Genomic DNA, 19723 nt, shown 5'->3' with positions numbered 1-19723 from the left:
CCAGCTCTTCTTCTTCAAATGAGTCTGTTTGGGTTGTGTAGAGACACTGTGTGTGTCCGCTCAACCTCACATCCTGGGCCCTCAGGTGTGGCGGGTGCCACGCGGCATATGGGCGACATGCAGGCAAATCAGACACCCTGTCTGGCCTCGAGGGGACCACGTTTGGTAAATGACAATGCTTAGAAACAGGCAAGTACTAACCTGTTCATAAGTGTCCCTCTAGACTCCCACGCTGGGACGAATGTCCGGGAAGGGCCTGGGGACAGAGGGATCCCTTCTTCCCAGTGAAGTCAGGACAGGTGTCCTGTGCTGCCCCCAGGGGGCGCTGCAGGCCACCCGCACACATTGACCCCCCACCCTCCCCGCCCCAGGAACCCCAGGCCCCAGGATCCGGGGATCACAGCGCTGGAGAGCTGCAGCTCCGCAGGGAGTACGTTCCCAGGCCTGGACACGTTTGCAAATTTTGCTCTTCCAAAAATGCTGCATTCATTCTCGTTGCACCTACAAATGATGACTGGGCCCCTTTCATTGCACCTCGATGGGACGGGGTCTCTGACAGGGGGAGCCTCTGAGATCAGACACTGTCACCACCACCACCACCTGACTTGGCCCCTGCAGGCCCACCCGCCTCCAAATGTAGAACATTTCCGTATCATCCCACTCTCAAAGCATCGTTCTAAATTAAAACCACAGCCACCCCGATGCGCTCACCATGTGATGTCTACTTAAAAAAACAGCCACCACGTGTCCCTGCGGTGTCTGAGGACCTCGGGGCTGCTCTCACAGAACACCACGGACTGGGTGGCTCAACCAGCAAACATTGGTTTCTCTCAGTCCCGGAGGTTGGAAGTCCCGAGATCAAAGCGTGGGCAGGTTTGTGTCTGTGAGAGCCCACCTCCTGCGTCATAGATTCCGTCCTCACCTGGTGGAGGGGGCAGGAGATCTCTGCGGGGTCTCTTAAACAGGGCCACCATTCTTTTTAAAATATATATTTTTTTATTGATTTCAGAGAGGAAGAGAGAAGGAGAGAAACATCAATGATGAGAATCATTGATCGGTCACCTCTTGCACGCTCCCTACTGGGGATCGAACCCACCACCCGGGCATGTGCCCTTGACCGGAATCGAACCCGGGACCCTTCAATCCCCAGGCTGACGCTCTATCCACTGAGCCAAACCGGTTAGGGCAGTGGTTCTCAACCTTCCTAACGCCGCGACCCTTTAATACAGTTCCTCATGTTGTGGTGACCCCCAACCATAAAATTATTTCCGTTGCTACTTCATAACTGCAATGGTGCTACTGTTATGAATCATAATGTAAATATCTGATATGCAGGATGTCTTTTCATTGTTACAAATCGAACATAATGAAAGCATAGTGATTCATCACAAAAACAATATGTAATGATATATGTGTTTTCCGATGGTCTTAGGCGACCCCTGTGAAAGGGTCGTTCGACCCCCAAAGGGTTAGGGCAATACCAATTTTTTTGTTGCAACCTAAGGATGTCTGGGACCTGATCCCTGTTTGACTTCTCCAACCTCCTAACATTTTACTCCATTACTTTACAAAATTACCCCTTCAGGAAGACTAACGCAGCCCCTGCCGACACCCACAGCCAGCCCCGATGTTCTCCTATTGAACGTGAACCGTATCACAGGATGTCACACCAGACTGTGGTGGAACAAGACTACTCCAGTCACGTCTCAGACACAAGCAAGAACTTGTCAAAGCCGCAAAAGGGGCAAACACCCCTCTTTCTAGGGTTACAGGAATGACTGCTGATTATGGACCAACTACAGCGGCAGTCACTGCTATGGACTGAACGTTGTGCCCACCCCACCACACACACACACACACACACACACACACACACACACACACACATCCAGATGTTGTAGCTCTAACCCTAACGTGAGGGCCTTTGGGGGTGGGGCCTTCAGAGCTAATTAAGTCGCGGGGTGGAGCTCACATGAATGAATTTAGTGCCCTTATCGAAGGGACCTCAGAAAGCATCTTTACTCCTTCTCCATGGAAGGACCCGTTGAGAACACGTTGCCTACGAACCACACATTGGGCCCTTCTCAGACACCTCATCTGCCTGTGCCTTGATCTTGAACTTTTCAGCTTCAGAACTGGGAGTGAAAAAGAAAGAAACATTATCCATCACTGATTGGCTGCCTCCTGCACGCCCCCAACTGGGGATCCAGCCCACAAAGTAGGCATGTGCCCTGACTGGGAATCGAACCCAGTCACCTCTTGGTTCATGGCTCAACACTCAACCACTGAGCCACACTGGCTGGGCAGGAAACATATAATTTTACACATGAAACACAAACAGGGCATATCCGTGATCCTTGAGAGAATAAAAAACACGAGATGAGGTTTATAATTACCCCATTGTTCTCACACACATGAAGACTGAAATTTCACTGATTGAAGAGTCAAAAATTGGACAGTAAGAAGACTGTGATGGCTAAAATGTGTACATCAGAATTTTAGGCAGGAAACAGCCTGGCAGAGAAAGGGTTCAAGGTTGAGTTGTTTGCAAAATAACTAGCGACATATGCAAGCCCCACGAAGCCAAGCAAGAACAATTTCTAAAAAGAAAAAAAAATTACCATTTGCGTTTCTGATTAATGTATTTTCTTCTCTAGAAGTTACAGTTTTTTAGTTTTTAATCTTTTTATTTTTTTTCTTATTATGGTAATGTTTTTCTTTATATCCTTGAATATACAGAACATATTTGTAAGAAGTATTTTAATGTCTTTGTCTGTTAAGTCCATTTCTGTCATGTCTGAGCATCATCTAGTAAAAGTTTTTCTCTTATGAAGTGTGGCAGGTTCATATTTCTTCATATGTCTAGTAATTTTTCACTGGATGGTGGACATTGTCAGTTTTAGGTGGTTGACTGCTTGGTTTTGTTGTATTTCTTTAAAGAACACTGGTTCTTTTTCTGGAAGGCAGTCAAGTTACTTGTATATGGTGCCCAATATTTTTAACAGCTCTTTTATTATCAGCCTCTTTTTTAAAGACAGGTCTAGGATAGCCTTTATTTTAACGCTGATTTTCTTTCACTTGAATGCTATGCCTTTTGAAGATCTGATTGAATATATACACTAAAGGATGTATCTTCATTCTAGCTGGAGGAAATATGCACAAGTCCAAGCACTTTGTGTGTGGCATTGTGCAGAGGTGCTGACACAGTAGGCCTGGTCATTGCCGGCTCATGCACAGGGGATGCACTGAGGGATGAGGGTGCCATGGTGAGTTCTGAGCTGGGAAGGGACAGGGTCGCTTCCGGGGTAAGGAGAGATCATTTTGGGGCCTGAATTGTAGCAGGCTGGAGGGGGGTGGGTGGGGAGACTCCAGGTCCTCTCCCATCTGTGCCGTTTCCCCCGAAGACGCGATCGGTCAGGTTCTGTGGACCACCTGGAAGAGAAATAAGTAATTGACCCCCTGCACTAGGATGGGCTGGTCATGAGCAAGGGGGTGGGCCTGTGTGTTCTCTCACCTTCACTCCAGCCATGCATCCAAGAACAGTCCCCAAGTCTCCTCCACCAGGGTGCTGCCCCACCCTGACACGGAGCCCCAGGGACCGTGGTCCTGGCTGAGCACTCACACACGTTGAGCCGGATGGTCCTCCCCGTGCCCACCTCAGCTCCAGGGAAGGCCACAGTACAGGTGAGGTTGGCGCCGTGGTCCTGGGGCCCTGGTGTGAGGGTGACCACTGAGGAATTGAACATCCTGGAACCCAGGGAAGTGACGGTGACCCCAATCCAATAGAATGGAAGGGGCGCCCCTCTCTCACAGGCCCAGGGCTCCATGCAGGTAACGTTCTTGGGGTGCCCAGATTCTAGGAACCCGTGCAAGTGGATGTCGGGTGTCCTTGACAGAGCTGAAGAAAAGAGAGACAGACCCAGGTCCTGGAGGCGGGGTCCCCAAGGGTGCCCCTAATAGCAGCCTCTACCTCTACCTCTATCCAGCCCAGTGTCCTGCCCCCATGATTCCCTAGGGCTTTCCCACGATGAGAAGAAATGGGTTCCTTCCCGGCCCAGGAGGCCTCAGGACCCATCCACGTGCCCTGTCCTTGAACCCATTCCTTGCCCGTCACACGTACAGAGAGCTGGTTCTGTTTGTAACTATATGCCTCATCGCGCCCTCGCTCTGCTCCGAAGAAGTATGGCCCTGTGTCCCTTTATGCCCATTCTACGAGGAGGAAAGATTTTTATCTTGGTTTACAAATAGTTCTGGTAATAGGTGGGCACAGCAAGAAGTGGACAGTTACCCAGTGGCGGGGAACCTGAAAGAACGCTGAGGTGCCGCCACCTAGTGGCCGAATTTCGTCGGTACATTGGGTTTGCATTTCATCTGGGCTGAGAGATGGCCATGAGAACCAATACTCACTGACCGATGGCTGAAGGTTTGAATATTTGTCTGGGCATTTGCCCATTGACTCTACAGACTTTAACTTTATGGGTTTAAGGATTTTCATTACTTTCTAATTGCTGCTACGTAGAGTGATGTCCTCTTTATGTTCCCGGATGCTGGTTGCTCTTGCCTTCTATATATATATATATTTCTGGATTTAACTGAGCTTTGTCAGCTTTAGTGTCCGAATCAAATAAAAGTTCCTGATGTTGTTCATTTCTACTGAATATTTTTTCTATGTGCTCTTAGCATTTGGGATTTCCTCCCTTCAAGTTCCTTTTGGTTTATTTTACTGTTATTTTCCTAAGGTTTGAAAAATAAACTCATCTCTGATATAGACATCTGAAGTTATATATATTTCTTCTAATAACCACTTTAGTTTTCCACTAAACATTTTATACATACTATTTTTTTAAAATATATATTTTTATTGATTTCAGAGAGGAAGAGATAGGGAGAGAGAGAAACACCAATGATGAGAATCATTGATCGGCTGCCTCCTGCATGCCCCCCCACTGGGGATCGAGCCCACAACCCGGGCATGTGCCCCTGACCAGAATTGAACCCAGGACCCTTCAGTCCGCAGGCCAACGCTCCATCCACTGAGCCAAACCAGCTAGGGCCTTAGTATTTTTATTATCACTTCGTTTTAAATAATTTTAAATTTGCGTTAATGATTATTTTATCCTTGACTTATTTATAAGGAATTTTCTAAATTTCACTAATATACATATACGTAGTTATGTTTATTAGTATATATATTATATATATATAATATATATATATTAGTAGTATATTATAAATAGAATATGCTCTTGTTATTGATTTCTAGCTTAATAGCCTTGGAATCAGTGAACATATTCTGTATTTCAATCCATTGACATATGTTGAAATTTTGCTTTATGTGGCCCAGTATATGATAAAATGTTTTGGAATGTTTACTGTGTGGGCTCAAATAGAATATATATCTTCTCATCATTTGGGACAAGTTTTCTATCTATGGCTGTAGATCGAGTTCATTGATGATGTTGTTTATGTGTAGTATAATAACAAATCCTTTAGTGATTTTCTTGTCTGTGTGTTTCATCAGTGATTGTAAAATATATATTAAAATTCCCTCTAGGAATGTGGATTAGTTTTTTTGTGTGTGTGTGTGTTTTTTTAATTGTCAGTTTTTGCTGTCTGTTGTCATATCATGTACATTTCAAGTGTTATGCCTTCCTGGTAAATTGAACCTTTAATCATTATGAAGTGGTCCCATTTATCTCCATTAATACCTATACTGTAAAGTATATATTTTCTGATACTAATATACTTGCGATGGTCGGTATTTCTCAAAAAAAGTCAATCAAAGAACAATCTAGGTTTCACATAGATCTCTTGTAAACAACATATATGCACATTTCCCCCCAGCCTGACTATATTTGTGTTTTATTGAGAGCACTAAGTCCATTTGTGCTTAATGCAATTTTTAAAATGTATTGGGATCTAAATACAGAATCTTATATTTGTACTATATATATGTTCTTCTCTTTTTTTCCCTCTCTCTTAATCTTCCATTTCTTTTTTTTCTCTGGTTTGATTGAATAATGTTTCCAAACCTTTTATACTTCTCCTAGTTTGGAGGTGATAAACTTGGGGTAGATTCTTTTAAAAATATCCTTGAGATTATAACAAAATATCAAAATCTAAAGCTTATCATATTTCATTTTCTCCTGAATAATATAAAGACTTTATCAAATGTAAATTCTATTTACACATTTATGAATTATGTTACTATAGTATGGTATTTAAATACTATATTTTGTGTTTGACTCCTCTACACATCATTATATTTTATAAGTATTTGTTTCTTTCTGCTCACATATTGGCCACTTTATAATGGTTTCATTCCTTTTTGTATATTTCAGCTTCAATCTGGGATCACAAATACCCAAATTATATCTTTTAGAATTACTTGGAGAAGTTTTTGTTTATGAATGGTCTCATTTCTGTTTGTATTAAATATCTTTATTCCACCTTCAAGCTTAAAACATAATGTTAACTAAGTAGGACTTTTGAATTAACATCTGTATCTCTCAGGACATAAGATATCCTTCCACTGTATTTGGTCTTCTCATAGCGTCCCTGAAAAAAATCAGCTGTGTGTCTAACTCTGGTCTTTTTAAATGTATTCTCTTTTATTTCTACTCTTTTTTTCTTTGTTTGTTAATTCTCACCCAAAGATATTTTTTCCATTCATTTTTAGAGAAAGCGAAAGGGAGAGAGGGAAGAGGGGAGGAGAGAGAGAAAAAGAGAAACATCAATGTGAGAGAGACACATCGATTGGTTGGGCCGGGGTTTGAACCTGCAACCCAGATACGACGTGCCCTCGATCCGGAATCGAACCCGAGACCCTTTAGTTCTTGGGTCGACGCTCTAACCATTGAGAAACACAGGCCAGGGCATTTTTCTGACTACTCTTAAGAATTCCCCCTACTCCTTGGAGTTCATTGGTTTTCTTCAGTTGCACAGAAGGTGTGGAGGCTTGAATCTCTAAGAGGTAGCTGCTGGGATTGGCGTGGGAAATGAACGGGAGGCTGGTTAGAAATGAGGTGGGTGAGATCAGCTCAGACAAGGGTGTGTCTGCCGGGAGCCGGTCCATGCTTGCTGTTTCAAGGGACCTGGCATATATGGCATACTGTTCTTAATATGTTTGCTCACCTTCTTGGCACTATGTGTTTTAACCAAGGTCTCTGAGAAAGGTTGTTTCCCCAGGTAGGGATTTTCCCCTGAAGTTAGGGAGGGAATAAAACCTCTTAACTAAATGCCAGGCGGGTAATTAATCACTTTAACTAGGAACAATCATGCTTAAGCTACATAATCTTTACTCCCTGGAATGGAGATAAGAAAAGCCCTAACCTTTGGAATAGAGATTGATAGGATTGGAATCAACTGGTATAAATACAGATGTAACAAGACAGAACTTAGAAGACAGAACCTACACAGGAACCAGAAGACAGAACCTACACAGAACCTAGAGACAGAAGAACTTCTCTGGAGAGAACATGGCAAAAGATCCTGGACAGAAACTGGCCACAGAACCTAGAGACAGAACCTAGCGAGAGAACCTGGCTGAAGAACCTAGAGACAGAACCTGGCTACAGAACCTGAATAGAACATGGCAAGAGAACCTGACTAGAACCTGGTGACTGAACCTGGCTGGAGAACCTGGACAGAACCTGGCTGGAGAACCTAGCGAGGGAACGTGGCTACAGAACCTGTCTGGAGAACCTGGAGAACCTGGCTGGAGAACCTAGCAAGAAAACATGGACACAGAACCTGGCTGGAGATCCAGACCAGAACTTGGCTAGAGATCCTGGCTAGGCTGCTGATCAACTGAACGCTGTCTCCGTGTCATTCCTTCTTCGCCGACTCCATCCACAGCTTTGGTGACCCCTGGACCTGCTGGGGTGGGACCCCGGCATGTGTCGAGCCTTGGACAGAAAGATGAAGTAATTAAACTTTACTGGGGCACTCATGAAGACGTCTGAGCCGGTTGTGACACAAACATCAGATGCTGTGGCCTCTGGCACTCCAGGCTAGAGGGGAGAATTGTTAGCAGGAAGTTTGTTGTAACAGCTAACAAAAGACCTGACCCACATGTGTTCAGAGGTCACAAAAAGCTTTGTCAGCACTTTATTTATTTACTTATTTATTTACTAGAGGTCCGGTGCACAGATTTATGCACATTGAAATTAATTAGAAGGTGGCTGGTGGGGTGGAAGTGGGCGAGATGGGCCAGACATGCCCTGGAGCCCACCTCCCACAGTCCCACCCCAGCCAGCCACACCTGGGGTGGTGCCAGGGCTCGAAGGGTGTCTGGGGAGTGGGGTCCCTCCGGCAGGTGGGGTCCCTTATCCTGGTCCGTGGGGTTCAAGCCAAAACTGGCAGTCTGGCATCTCCTGAGGTGTCCCGGAGTGCTAGAGGTCACTCTGCAAAGTTGTTATCACTTGGCAGCTCCTGCTTTGACCATCTGCCCCCTGGTGGTATTGTGCATCATAGCTACCAGCTGATTGGCCAGTAGCTTAGGCTTTATATATATAGATTTGTTCATCCTCACCTGAGGATATTTTTCCCATTGACTTTTAGAGAGAGTGGAAGGCAGGGAGGGAGGAGAGAAGGAGAAAGAGAGTGTGTGAGAGAGAAACATCAGTGTGAGAGAGACACATCGATGGGTTGCCTCCTGCACAAGCCCCGACTGGGGCCGGGCATCAAACCTGCAACCCATACGTGCCCTTGACTGAGAATTGAATCCACCACACTTCAGTGCATGGGCCAATGCTCTAACCACTGAGAACACCAGCCATGGGTGTGTTAGTGCTTTTGTTAACTGTTTCATAGCTACTGTTTATTGGTCTTTCACAATAGCCTGGTTAGATAGGGGTGATTTCCCTGCTTTGCAGAACAGCAGAGAAATAAACTGACTCACTCGATATGCGGTATAGATGGATTTGAACTCAGTTCTTTCGGACACAAGTCCTTCGGTCCTTCATATATACCAGAGGATTCAGACCATTGCCAAGAAAATCGTTAATTTTAAAATAATCAGACACTGAGGTTATGGGCTGAAAAAAAATCATGAACTTAACCGGTTGAAGTCCTAAACCCAGTACCTCATCATTTCTCCTTACAGTTCGGTTATGTTTCCTCATAGAGTCTTTAAAGAGATACTGCGGTTCAAGTGAGGTCATTAGGGTGGGCCTTAGTCCAGTATATCTGGTGTCCTTATAAGAAGAGGAGGTTAGGACACAGACACTCAGAGGGAGGGCCATGGGAGGACACAGAGAGAAGACGGCCATCTGCAAGCCTAGCGGAGAGGCCTCCCAAGGCACCCGGCCTGCTGGCACGTTGATCTCAGGTTTTCCGCCTTCAGGACCCGGAGCAAGTAGTTCCTCACTTGTGTGTCTTGATCTCTGAGTACACGGTGTTGGCATCTTCATTTCCCTGAGGCTTCCGGTTGTGAAACCTGACGAAAGCATAGTGGAGCTCCGGCTCCCCTTTGGCGGGGGAGCCAGCACCATCAGGGGCTGAGGGAGCCGTTGGGGGAGCTGCAGGGCTATCCGTCCAGAACGGGTGCTGATGTGCCTGAGTGGAGAGAAGAGGAAGGGTTCCAAGCAGCTCAGAAGGGTCTGGAAGGGAGCGGCCAAGGGCCAGGCTGAGATTGGGAATGGTGGGAGTTTTATCGTTTACCAGTCCATTTATTTTAAAAGGTGTAGTCATGGCCCTGGCCAGTTTTGCTCAGTGGGTAGGGTCCCCGGTTCGATTCCGGTCAAGGGCACCTACCTCGGTTGCAGACTCCCCACTCCCCCGCCCCCTTAGCCCAGTGCCCTGGTCAGGGCTCGTGCAGGAGGCAACCAATGGATGTGTTTCTCTCACATCGATGTTTCTCTCTGTCTCCCTCTCTCTTCTACTCTCCCTAAAAATCAATGGAAAAATATCCTCAGGTGAGGATTGACAACAAAAATGTTTCGTCAATTCCCAGCTGGCGTGGCTCAGTGGTTGAGCGTCAACCTATGAACCAGGAGATCACGGTTCGATTCCCATTCAAGGCATAGGCCCAGCTTGCAGGCTCGATCCCCAGTGTGGGGCGTGCAGGAGGCAGCCGATCAAAGATTCTCTCTCATCATTGATGTTTCTACCTCTCTCTCCCTTTCCTTTCTTCTCTGAAATCAATAAAAATCTATTTTAAAAAAATAAGTTAAATTAAATAACCACTTGTGCAATTCCAGGAAGTGTGGGGCATCTAACATTGAAATGTCTAGAAGCCCCGCTGGTGGGCAGCATCCAAAAGGTATAATGTTGAATGGGGGCTACGTCCCATTACTCACCCCGGAGCCGGCGCCTGGGTGCACATCCTTGTCCATGCTCTGCATCAGCTGGGCTGCTTTTTCCCTGCAGGTCTTCACTCTATGGAAACAACCCCAGGCATTTCAGCCTTGTTACTTGGGGCATGGAATGGGCAGACCGCCCCTAGTCTATATGAAGAGCATGTGACAGGTGCTCCCCGAACCCAAGCGCCAGACATAGAGTAGCTGGGAAGAGACCCCAATCTACTTGGCCCAGTAGATTACAGGTTGTTTCATGCCAGCGCCCGACCTCCCTTCCCTGGCTCCTGGCTTTCCCACCAGCCCGGGGTCCTCCAGCTCAGGTTTTCTGCGATTCCCAGACCTTAAGTCCTTCCCACCCCAGGCCCCACCCTCTGTCCCTGGAGCTCACTCCCACCTGAAGGTGAGACAAAAGCAGAGAGAAAGCAGGGCCAGGGCCATGATGCCAGCTCCCCCAACCACTGCCAGGATTCCACCGGCCCTGGATTCCGGTTTACCTGTAGGTAGTTTGAGATTTGTGTAAATTCCAACCCCAATCCATAGCATCCTCCAAACTGGCCATTTCTGTCTCTGCCTGGCCCGTGAGTGGACACTCTCCGTCCAGGACTCGGTCACTCGACACTCTGTCTCCCTATAGACCCTGAACCAGACCCTTCCCCTCCACACCCCCTTCCCCGACCTCAGGACTGAGGAGCTTACACACCAGCCACTCCCGTCCAAGCCTTAAAATGCCTCTTTTCCCAGCTCCCTCTCTCTGGGGCTGTTAGGGCTTGAATTGTGCGCCCCAAGATTTGTATGTTGCAGTCCTAGCCCTCCGTACCCCCACCCCCACCGTGTCTCAGAATGTGACTTGAGCCCTAACCAGTTTGGCTCAGTGGATAGAGCCTGCGGACTGAAGGGACCCAGATTCGATCCTGGTCAAGGGCATGTACCTTGGTTGCAGGCACATCCCCAGCAGGGGGCGTGCAGGAGGCAGCTGATCGATGTTTCTGATGTTTCTAACTTTCCATCCCTCTCCCTTCCTCTCATAAAAAAATCAATAAAATATATTTAACAATAATAAAAAAAGAATGTGATCTGATTTGGAGATAGGGTCTTTACAGAAGTGACAGTTACAATGTAGGTCACTAGGGTGGACCCTAAATCCAATAGGACCGGTGTCCTCATAAAATGGGGGAATTGGCACACAGACACGCACAGGGAGAGCGCCAGGAGAGCATGAAGGCAGAGACTGGAGTGATGCTTACACAAGCTGAGGAACGCCAAAGATTGCCAGCAACCGCCCCCCCCCCCCCCCGAAGTTAGGGAAGACCTGCAACACACCCCAGCCTCAGAAGGACTCCACCCTGCTGACACCCTGACCTCCGACTTCCCGCCTCCAGAACGGTGAGACCACAAGTCTCTCTGACTAAGCCTCCCTGTTGGAGGTATTTGGTGACGGCAGCTGGGAACCTACTACAGTGTCGGGGCTCCTCCTCCCCCCGGCGTCACCCCCTCAACAGGCCCCAGGCAGCAGCAGGACACTGGCTCTCTGGGCCTAATGAACAGGGAAGGAAGTGGCAACTGAGTCTGAGTCCAGCGTGGAGCCCCCACCCTCCACCAGGAGGCTCAGGGAGCTGTTGGCCCAGGGTCCCTGCAGAGCTGGAGGTGACCCTGTAGGTCAGTGTAGGAGGTGTTGCCATGGTTCCCCTCCAGCAGCCCCACCCCTAGCTGCCAGTGCAGGGAGGGGGCCGGCTGGGCCGGGGAGGAGCAGCTGCAGTGCAGACCCTGGTCCTCCCAGGAGCAGGAGGGTCCCAGCAGCTGCAAGGGGGGGGGGAAGGCGGGGGGGGGGGGGGAAGGGGTGTCTGTGGGGAGCGAGGAGAAGGGTCAGTGGTGCCCCTGCCCTCCCAGGACCCAGGTGACCTGCCCCCAGGAGCCCCTCACAGTGCACAGGGAGGCTTAACAAGACAGGGAGGGAGCCCAGCAGATACTGAGCTCCGCAAATTCATGCTCCATTTGCATCTCAGGCAGCTCCAGGAGCCCTGGTGCTGAGGGCTGGAGGGGCTCAGAGCTTGTTCCTCCAGCACCAGCTCAGGTGACACCACCCACTGCCGGGACTCAGTCTCTCCCCTTCCCACCTCCTCCCAGAACCCGCTGTTGGTTCTGTTCAGGCAGGAGATGGAGGGACCTGTCCAGGCAATTCCCCCTGTCCCCACGCAGCCCCCACCCCCAGCCCCACCTTCTCTCTGATCCACTCCTCTCTCCCTAAGCCTGTGACTTCAAAAGAACCCCTTACCTGGCAGCCGCAGGACAGAGGCGCTCTGGGCCCCTAGGACATTCCTGGCCTCGCAGCTGAGTCTGAGGTCAGAGCTGAGCCCCTGGCGGAGGCTCAGGGAGCTGTTGGTCCAGGGCCCCTCTGAGCTGGAGGTGACCGCGTGGGAGGCATTGCTGTGGTTCCCCTCCAGCAGCCCCGCCCCCAGCCGCCAGCGCAGGGAGGGGGCCGGCTGGGCCCTGGAGGAGCAGCTGCAGAACAGATCTTGGTCCTCCCAGGAGCAGGAGGGTCCCAGCAGCAGCGGGGGGTCTGTGAGGAGCGAGGGGAAGGGTCAGCGGTGCCTCTGCCCTCCTAGTTGGTTGGCAGTTAGACCTGAGCAGAGCGAGGATGATGGGCCGGGTATAGAAAACCACCCGGGCAGGAAAACCCCAGATGCCCAGCAAAGGGCAAAACTGGGAAGCCAAGGACCTCAGCCCCCGGTGACCTTTCTGTTGGGTCCAATCAAATAATGGAATCGATGCCCCTCCCCCGGGAACTGGCTTTTCAGGCCATTTCACTGTGGACATTCCCTTTGCTGAAACCACATTTCACTTGTGGTGACCACATTCCATGATCTCCCCTCCGGGTCTGCACAGAGAAGTCTCCGCCCAGAAAAAGGCGCCAAACGTCCTTTAAAAGCTACCGACTCCTGTCACTGGGTGCTGGAGCCATCCAGGCTCAGCCGCCTGGTGGGCGGATGATGGAATAAATTCGTGATCCCTCACCACCCTGGCTGCGTGCGTTCCTCCTTCGGGGCCCTAACACTCCCTGACCTTTCCTCCCCGGGCCTGTGGCTGGTGGTCATGGGGTCAACAGAGACTAGCCCTTAAGCGTTAAGCCTTCAGGACAAAGAGGTTCTAAACCCCGTCAAACTCATCGAGGCCTCGGTTGTGTTTCAGCTGCAGGCCCAGAACCAGCAGCAAAGCCAGAGGAAGTGGCACCACGGCTGACCTCAGGACCAGCTGCGGCGACCAGTGACCCCCTGCCCGGGACCCACCAATCAGTGGACACCATGACCCCGAAAGGACATACGCTGATGAACCTGATGAACATTCTATTGGGATCCTCCCTCCATGCCAGACCTGCAGATAAGCACTCTCAAGGCAGAGAACCAGCCCTAGCCGGCTTGGCTCAGTGGATAGAGCGTCAGTCTGCGGACTGAAGGGTCCCAGGTTCGATTCCGGCCAAGGGCACATGCCTGGGTTTCAGGCTTGATCCCCAGTGGGGGGCGTGCAGGAGGCAGCCGATCAATGACTCTCTCTCATTGATGTTTCTCTTTCCTTCTCCCTTCCTCTCTGAAATCAATAAAGAAATATATATTTTTTATAAAGACGGGGACTCAGTGTGCTGGGGGGCATACCCAGGGTTTCTCCTCCCCCTTCCTCCCCCCCCCCCCCCCCACACACACAGGGACATTACCTTTTATTCCTCTCTATCCTAAGCGCCATGGGCCCATTCTTTTGCTGCTGTAGCTTGTTTTCTAAGTCCCCTACTTCTACGGATCACTTCTTCTAACTCTCTGGCTTTCTAAACAAACTTCCATTTATCCTTTGAGTCTTGGCTCTGAATTCTTTCTTAGCCAGAACTCAAGAACTGAGGTTGCTGAACCAAGGTTCGGTCCGACCCCACCAGCCTAACACCTGCTGCCATTCTCAGTGCTGCCAACACCAAGACCCAGGTGAGCTGCCCCTGGGTAAGCCAGGACCTCCGCATTCACAGTGCACAGAGAGGCTTGGCAAGACAAGGAGGGAGCCCAGCAGGTTCTTAGCTCGGCAGATGAATTCACTTTCCTGTTCCATTTGCATCCCAGGTGGCCCCAGGACCCCAGGGTCTGAGGGCTTTTCCCTCCCTGCATGACACCTCCCACTCCCAGACCTCAGACTCTCCTCTTCCCACCTCCTTGCAGAACCCTCTGTAGGTTCCGCTTGGCCAGGAGATGGTGGGCCCTGTCCTAGCAATCACTCCTGTGCCCGCGCAGCTCCCCTCCCCCAGCCCCACCTTCTCTCTGACCCACTCCTTTCTACGTGGCCTCTGCCCCGAGCAGGCCCTGACCTGGCAGCAGCAGGACAGCGGTGCTCCGGGTCCCGTGCACATTCCGGGCCTCGCAGCTGAGTCTGAGTCCCTCACTGAGCCCTGCTCGGAGGCTCAGGGAGCTGTTGGTCCAGGGCCCCTCTGAGGTGGAGGTGACCACATGGGAGGCGTTGCCATGGTTCCCCTCCAGCAGCCCCGCCCCCAGCCGCCAGCGCAGGGAGGGGGCCGGCTGGGCCCTGGAGGAGCAGCTGCAGTGCAGGCCCTGGTCCTCCCAGGAGCAGGAGGGTCCCAGCAGCTGCGGGGGGTCTGTGGGGAGCGAGGAGAAGGGTCAGCGCTGCCTCTAATCTCCCCAGAACCCAGTTGTCCTTCCCCCTGGGGTCTCCCCACTCACAGACCACGGAGAGGCTGAGAGAGACGCTGTGGGAGCGCAGCCGGTGCTGAGCTAGGCAGGTGAACTGTCCTTCCTGTGCAGGCCCCACGCGAGGCAGCTCCAGGATCGCGGTGCTGGAGAGGGGGGTGGCTTTCAGGCCTGGGGACCCCCGGAACCAACTCAGCTCAGCAGGGGGGTTGCTGTCAGCCTCACAGCGCAGCCTCAGGGCCTCTCCCTCCAGGATGGAAAGGGATGTGGTTTGCAGAATCTTGAGGGCTGAGAGAGAGAGAGGGAGAGAGAGAGAGAGGGGTTGAACAAAGCTGGGGTCTCTCCTCCTTGCTATGTCCACACTAGCTCTGAGGAGAGGACCAACACCCCCTGGCCTCAGGCCTCCCGAAGGGGCCCAAAGTCGCCCAGGCTGCCTCGCAGATGGAGGACAGAGGACTTGGAATATGAAAAACAAATGCAGGCATGGGCCAAAGAGGAGGTAACGAAGCAGGAGGAGGCCAAACTTCAGAGAGGAGGGCGAAGCAAGAGGGACGCAAGCTTCCTTTTTATTTGGCCACAGAAAGCTGTGGGTGAGCAAAAGGTTTAGAGAGTTGAGGTGTTGGGGGGAGCCTTCCACCTGTCCTCAGTAGCTGGCCTCCCCTATCTATCCCACGTAGCTCGGAACTCACCTAGACCCTGTGTCCCTCCCAGCCCTGAGGACAGAGGCCCCTTCCTACCTGTGCTGTTTCCTTGAAGGACGCTGATGGCCATGTTCTGTGGAGCATCTGGGACAGAAGGACACCCATGGTGGGCACTGGGCCTTTCCCCAGCAGCCATGGAACCAGGAGAGGGGGTTCCCTTCCTGGTGGACTATCAGGACCCTGATTTCAAGCCCTGGCCCAGCTCTGCCCTGGCCCAGCTCTGCCCTGGCCACACCCCCTTAGGGGCCCGGGATCCTGCCCCAGAACTCACAGACCACATTGAGCCGGATGGTCTTCTCCACACTCACACCAGTGGCAGGAAAATGCACCTGACAGGTGAGGTTGGTGCCATGGTCCTGGGGCCGTGGGGTGAGAGTGAGCACAGAGGAGAAATGATGAGACCTGGGGCCCAGGGAGGTGTAAGCAGCTGATGTCCAGGAGAAGATGGGGGGCGTGCCCTCCTCACAGGCCCAGGGCACATAGCAGTTCAGTTTCTTGGGGCGGCCGGACTCCAGGGGCCCTGGGATCTGGATGTCAGGTTTGTCGGTCAGGGCTGGAGTGAAGAGAGAGGTGATGAGGACCCCTCGGCATGTCAGCCTGCCCCAGGGTTTTGTCATGGCTGTCCCCACCCCAACCCCAGGGTCCTTCATTTTTCCATTTCTGGTACCTGACACCAGGGGGCCTTTCTTTGGGCCCCTACGATACCTGTCACTTTCAGAGAGAGCATTTGGTCTTCATATGTATGTTCATAGAGTCCATATTTTACATGAAAGAAGTACGTCCCACTATCCCTCATGTTGACATCTCTGATGGTCAGGGAGCAGTCTTCGGACTTGGAGTCCATGGGAATCAAGAACCGGCCCTGAGTCCTCTCTTGTAGCTTCTCTTCTGGATTGTCTGTGGCCACCAGAATACCAAGCTTTTCATTTCCTACTTGCTTGAACCAATGCTTGTGCAGGTATTTATGGAACATCCTGGAGTAGTAAAACTTGCATGGCACAGAGACACACAGACTCTCCTGCACTGTCACAGACTCCTGTAGTACCAGCCGGTAGCTTGAACCCTTAGCCAGGGCTCCTAGGGAGAGAGAAAAACTCAGCCTGGAGCTCCAGGGCCTCCCCCGAGTGGGCTGCCCTCTCCCCTCGGCCCACTCACCTCCCCACAGCGCGGGCAGCAGCAGCAGCAGCCTCAGCAACATCTCTTCCTCACGCCCTGACACAGTCTGTCTGCTCGGTCCGGGTCCCTCGGCGAGAGGGTGGAAAGATGCAGATGAGGGAGGGCAGAGAAAGCTTCGACAGGAAAGCTGTGGTGAGAACCAAAGGTCACAAGCCCAGAAGAGGGAACCTCAGATTCAGAGAGTCTGCTATGATTGACTCTTTGAGATCGCCCAGCCCCATTTCTGCCTGTGGCAAATGAACCCTGAGGCTCAGAGGAAGCGAGAGGCTTGTCTAAGTAAGATAGCAAGGGTGGACAAGAGCCCCCGTGTCCTGGGTCCATGGGCCATCAACTGTACTGGAGAAGCTGGTCTCACCTGGCCAGCTCTCTGACCGTCATGGCCTTGGGACTCTCATGGAGGTGGCCCGCTAGGGATGGGTCTCGGGATAGCCTATATGGGCACCAGTGGCAGAACAGGGTCTAGAGGAGGCAACAAAAACACCACACACCACCACTCATTTCCTTCATTCACGCCTTTGCAAACTCACAAAAATGATTAAGTCAGTCCTGACCTTCAACTAGTTCAAGCAGTGAGGGAAGACAGACCAGCTGATGGGCTAGAGCTTTATCTGAAGGCAATGGGGAAACCGTGGAAGATTCTTAAGCAAGAAAGGATCAGGGTCATATAGGTATCAACATGGTCTCTCTGAGGCCAGGACAGGGAAAGAGGTGGAAGGGAAAGGCGGGAGGTCAAGAGGCCAGAGATCAGCACTATTGTGGTTGTTTAAGAAGGTGAGAACCAAATCTGCATGTTGTGGAGGAAAGATTTGAGGTGGAAGACACTTTGAGGAAGTGAAATTTGAGGGGAGGTGTGATGGGTGGGGGAGGGAGGCACCTAGAGTGACTCCCAGAGCCCTGACAAAAGTAACAGGGGGCATGGTGGTACCATCTCCAAGAGTAAATGGGCAGAGCTGAGCTGGGAAGAAAGTTGTAGGAAAACAGTAGAGTTGGCCCATGGGGCTCTTTCCTGGGGACCCTTGGCTACTTGCCACATTCAGAGACAATGTCATATATTGGGAGCCATGGTTCATGTAATCTCTTTCTATCCTGAAGTATTCCCACTTCCCCGCATCTTAGAAAATCTGATGCTCAGAGACCAACTGTGGGCCCTTCGGTCCCCCAGTTGGTGGAATTGGCCCAGGTTCTCTCATCCAGGTTTTGATAGGGCCTGTGGCCAGAGAGGGGATGATGGTGTCTGTTGGTCACCTCCAGGATATGAAGGTGGTTGTGGAGTGGGCTAACGTTAGCCCAGGAAACCCATGGGTGGGACTGGAGAGTGGGACAGGAGGCAGAGGCAGGCTCCCCTTTGCTGTGTCACTGACTGAAGGTCACACACAGTTCCTGCAATATCCTCCCAGGACCGGTATCTAACTGCAGCCCCGCCCAGAAACCTCTTGCTCAGACCTCAGGAGCCCTCACAGCTGTGGCCACTGCAGCATCGGCATCTCTGGGCTGCAGAGAAATAGTCCACATTCCCTTGACACCATCTGACTCTCAGCCTGGGGTTGGGGCCACTGCTGGTGGTAAAAGACCTGGAGACTCTTTCTGGATGGAAATGTATGGTTTCTGCCCCAAACTTCTCCCTTCAACAGAAATTCCCCCTCTCTCCCTTGGGCCTTTGCAGGGGAAGCGAAAGCTGAGCTCTTCTCCCCCCTGGACCACAGCAGGGTGGACCCTTCCCTCTTCTTGTACCCTGTAACCCTGCCTCTCACCTCCTGAAGACCAACACCCACTTCCCTCAAGACAGATGTGGAATTTGAGGGTCAATTTCCTCCAGACAACTTTCTTGGAGCCCTACTCGTGGGGACAGAAGAGTGGGATTCCAAGACTCTTCTGGGACCAAATCCTCTCTGTGCAGAACCCTTCCCGGGGCTGGAGTACCCCAGATGCCCCAGGAAGCATTGGGTGAACACTTTTTTTAAAAAATATTTTTTAATTGATTTCAGAGAGGAAGGGAGAGAGAGATAGAAACATCAATGATGAGAGAGAATCATTGATGGCTGTCTCCTACATGCCCCACACGGGGGATTGAGCCTGCAACTGGGGTGAGGAGCAGAGGTACATTCTACTACATGCTCTTTTGAACCCTTTGAATATATGAGATCATGCAAATAAAATGCCAGGGGAAAATAAAGTGAAAGGATTGTCAACTAAAGAGGTGAGGCTGGGTGAAGAGATAGGATCAAGAGGGGTCTTCAAAGGCAACATCTGATCTTTGAATGTGGCCCTTGGGGAGGGAGCTGAGAAGTTTAAGAAGAAGTCAGCTGCCAAAACAAAAGATCCCTCCAAGTGGTCCATAGAAGTGAGGATGCAAAGTCTCCATAAGATTTTTTTTTTTTATTAAGCACTGTTTGAATGTTCAGACTAATTTTATTTTTTTTGTTTTTGTTTTTTTATTAGTTAACGTATTACAAATGTGTCCTCATCCCCCCCCCATTAACCCTCAACCTCCCCACCCCCCCCACACACTCATGCTCCCATCCCCCTGTTGTCCATGTCCATCACAGCATTGCAAAGGAGAAGGTCTCTCCTGCCTGTATTATTTCCACGGAAGACACCGATGGTCAGGTTCTGTGGAGCATCTCAATTCAGAAGCATCCTCTTCAGTTTTGAAGTTAGTTTCCATTTTAGCATCCTCTTGGCCCCCTATCCCTGTCAGAATCCAGTCCTCAACTCTATTTGCCTCAGGTTCTGACTCTCTTGTTATTACTCACAATAACCCAGAAGTTATGGCCCAAACTCATAGGAGGCAATGAGCTGAATGGTTATTTCTGTGGTCACATGGGACCTCAGTAAGGTCAATTGGTAGGTGACATTGGTGCCATGGTGC

General features: G+C 50.7%; 1 protein-coding gene across 1 annotated transcript; it reads right to left on the bottom strand.

Moving 5' to 3' along the window:
- Positions 1-9366: 9366 nt before the first annotated feature.
- LOC118649148 (sialic acid-binding Ig-like lectin 5) lies at positions 9367-16876 on the bottom strand. The gene is made up of 10 exons (XM_036295945.1): positions 16834-16876; positions 16465-16755; positions 15938-16345; positions 15715-15849; positions 15011-15265; positions 14641-14925; positions 12574-12858; positions 10696-10795; positions 10288-10380; positions 9367-9529 (listed from the first exon to the last, which is right to left on the bottom strand). The coding sequence occupies exons 1-10, from the start codon at positions 16874-16876 to the stop codon at positions 9367-9369; spliced, it is 2058 nt and encodes a 685-aa protein (XP_036151838.1).
- Between the last annotated feature and the right edge of the window lie 2847 nt (positions 16877-19723).

The sequence above is a fragment of the Myotis myotis genome, unplaced genomic scaffold (assembly GCF_014108235.1).
Source record: "Myotis myotis isolate mMyoMyo1 unplaced genomic scaffold, mMyoMyo1.p scaffold_m19_p_28, whole genome shotgun sequence".
Lineage (NCBI taxonomy): Eukaryota > Metazoa > Chordata > Mammalia > Chiroptera > Vespertilionidae > Myotis > Myotis myotis.
This window is presented reverse-complemented; position numbering and strand designations above follow the sequence as displayed.

What these genes read in the sequence shown, in the direction of transcription:
- LOC118649148 (XM_036295945.1), bottom strand. Translation starts at nt 16,876, where the DNA reads ATGTTGCTGAGGCTGCTGCTGCTGCTGCCCGCGCTGTGGGGAG. An exon ending in CCTTCAAGGAAACAGCACAG is followed by an intron (nt 15,266 to 15,714) that starts GTAGGAAGGGGC and finishes TCTCTCTCTCAG; the next exon opens with CCCTCAAGATTCTGCAAACC. An exon ending in CGCTGTCCTGCTGCTGCCAG is followed by an intron (nt 12,859 to 14,640) that starts GTCAGGGCCTGC and finishes CGCTCCTCACAG; the next exon opens with ACCCCCCGCTGCTGCTGGGA.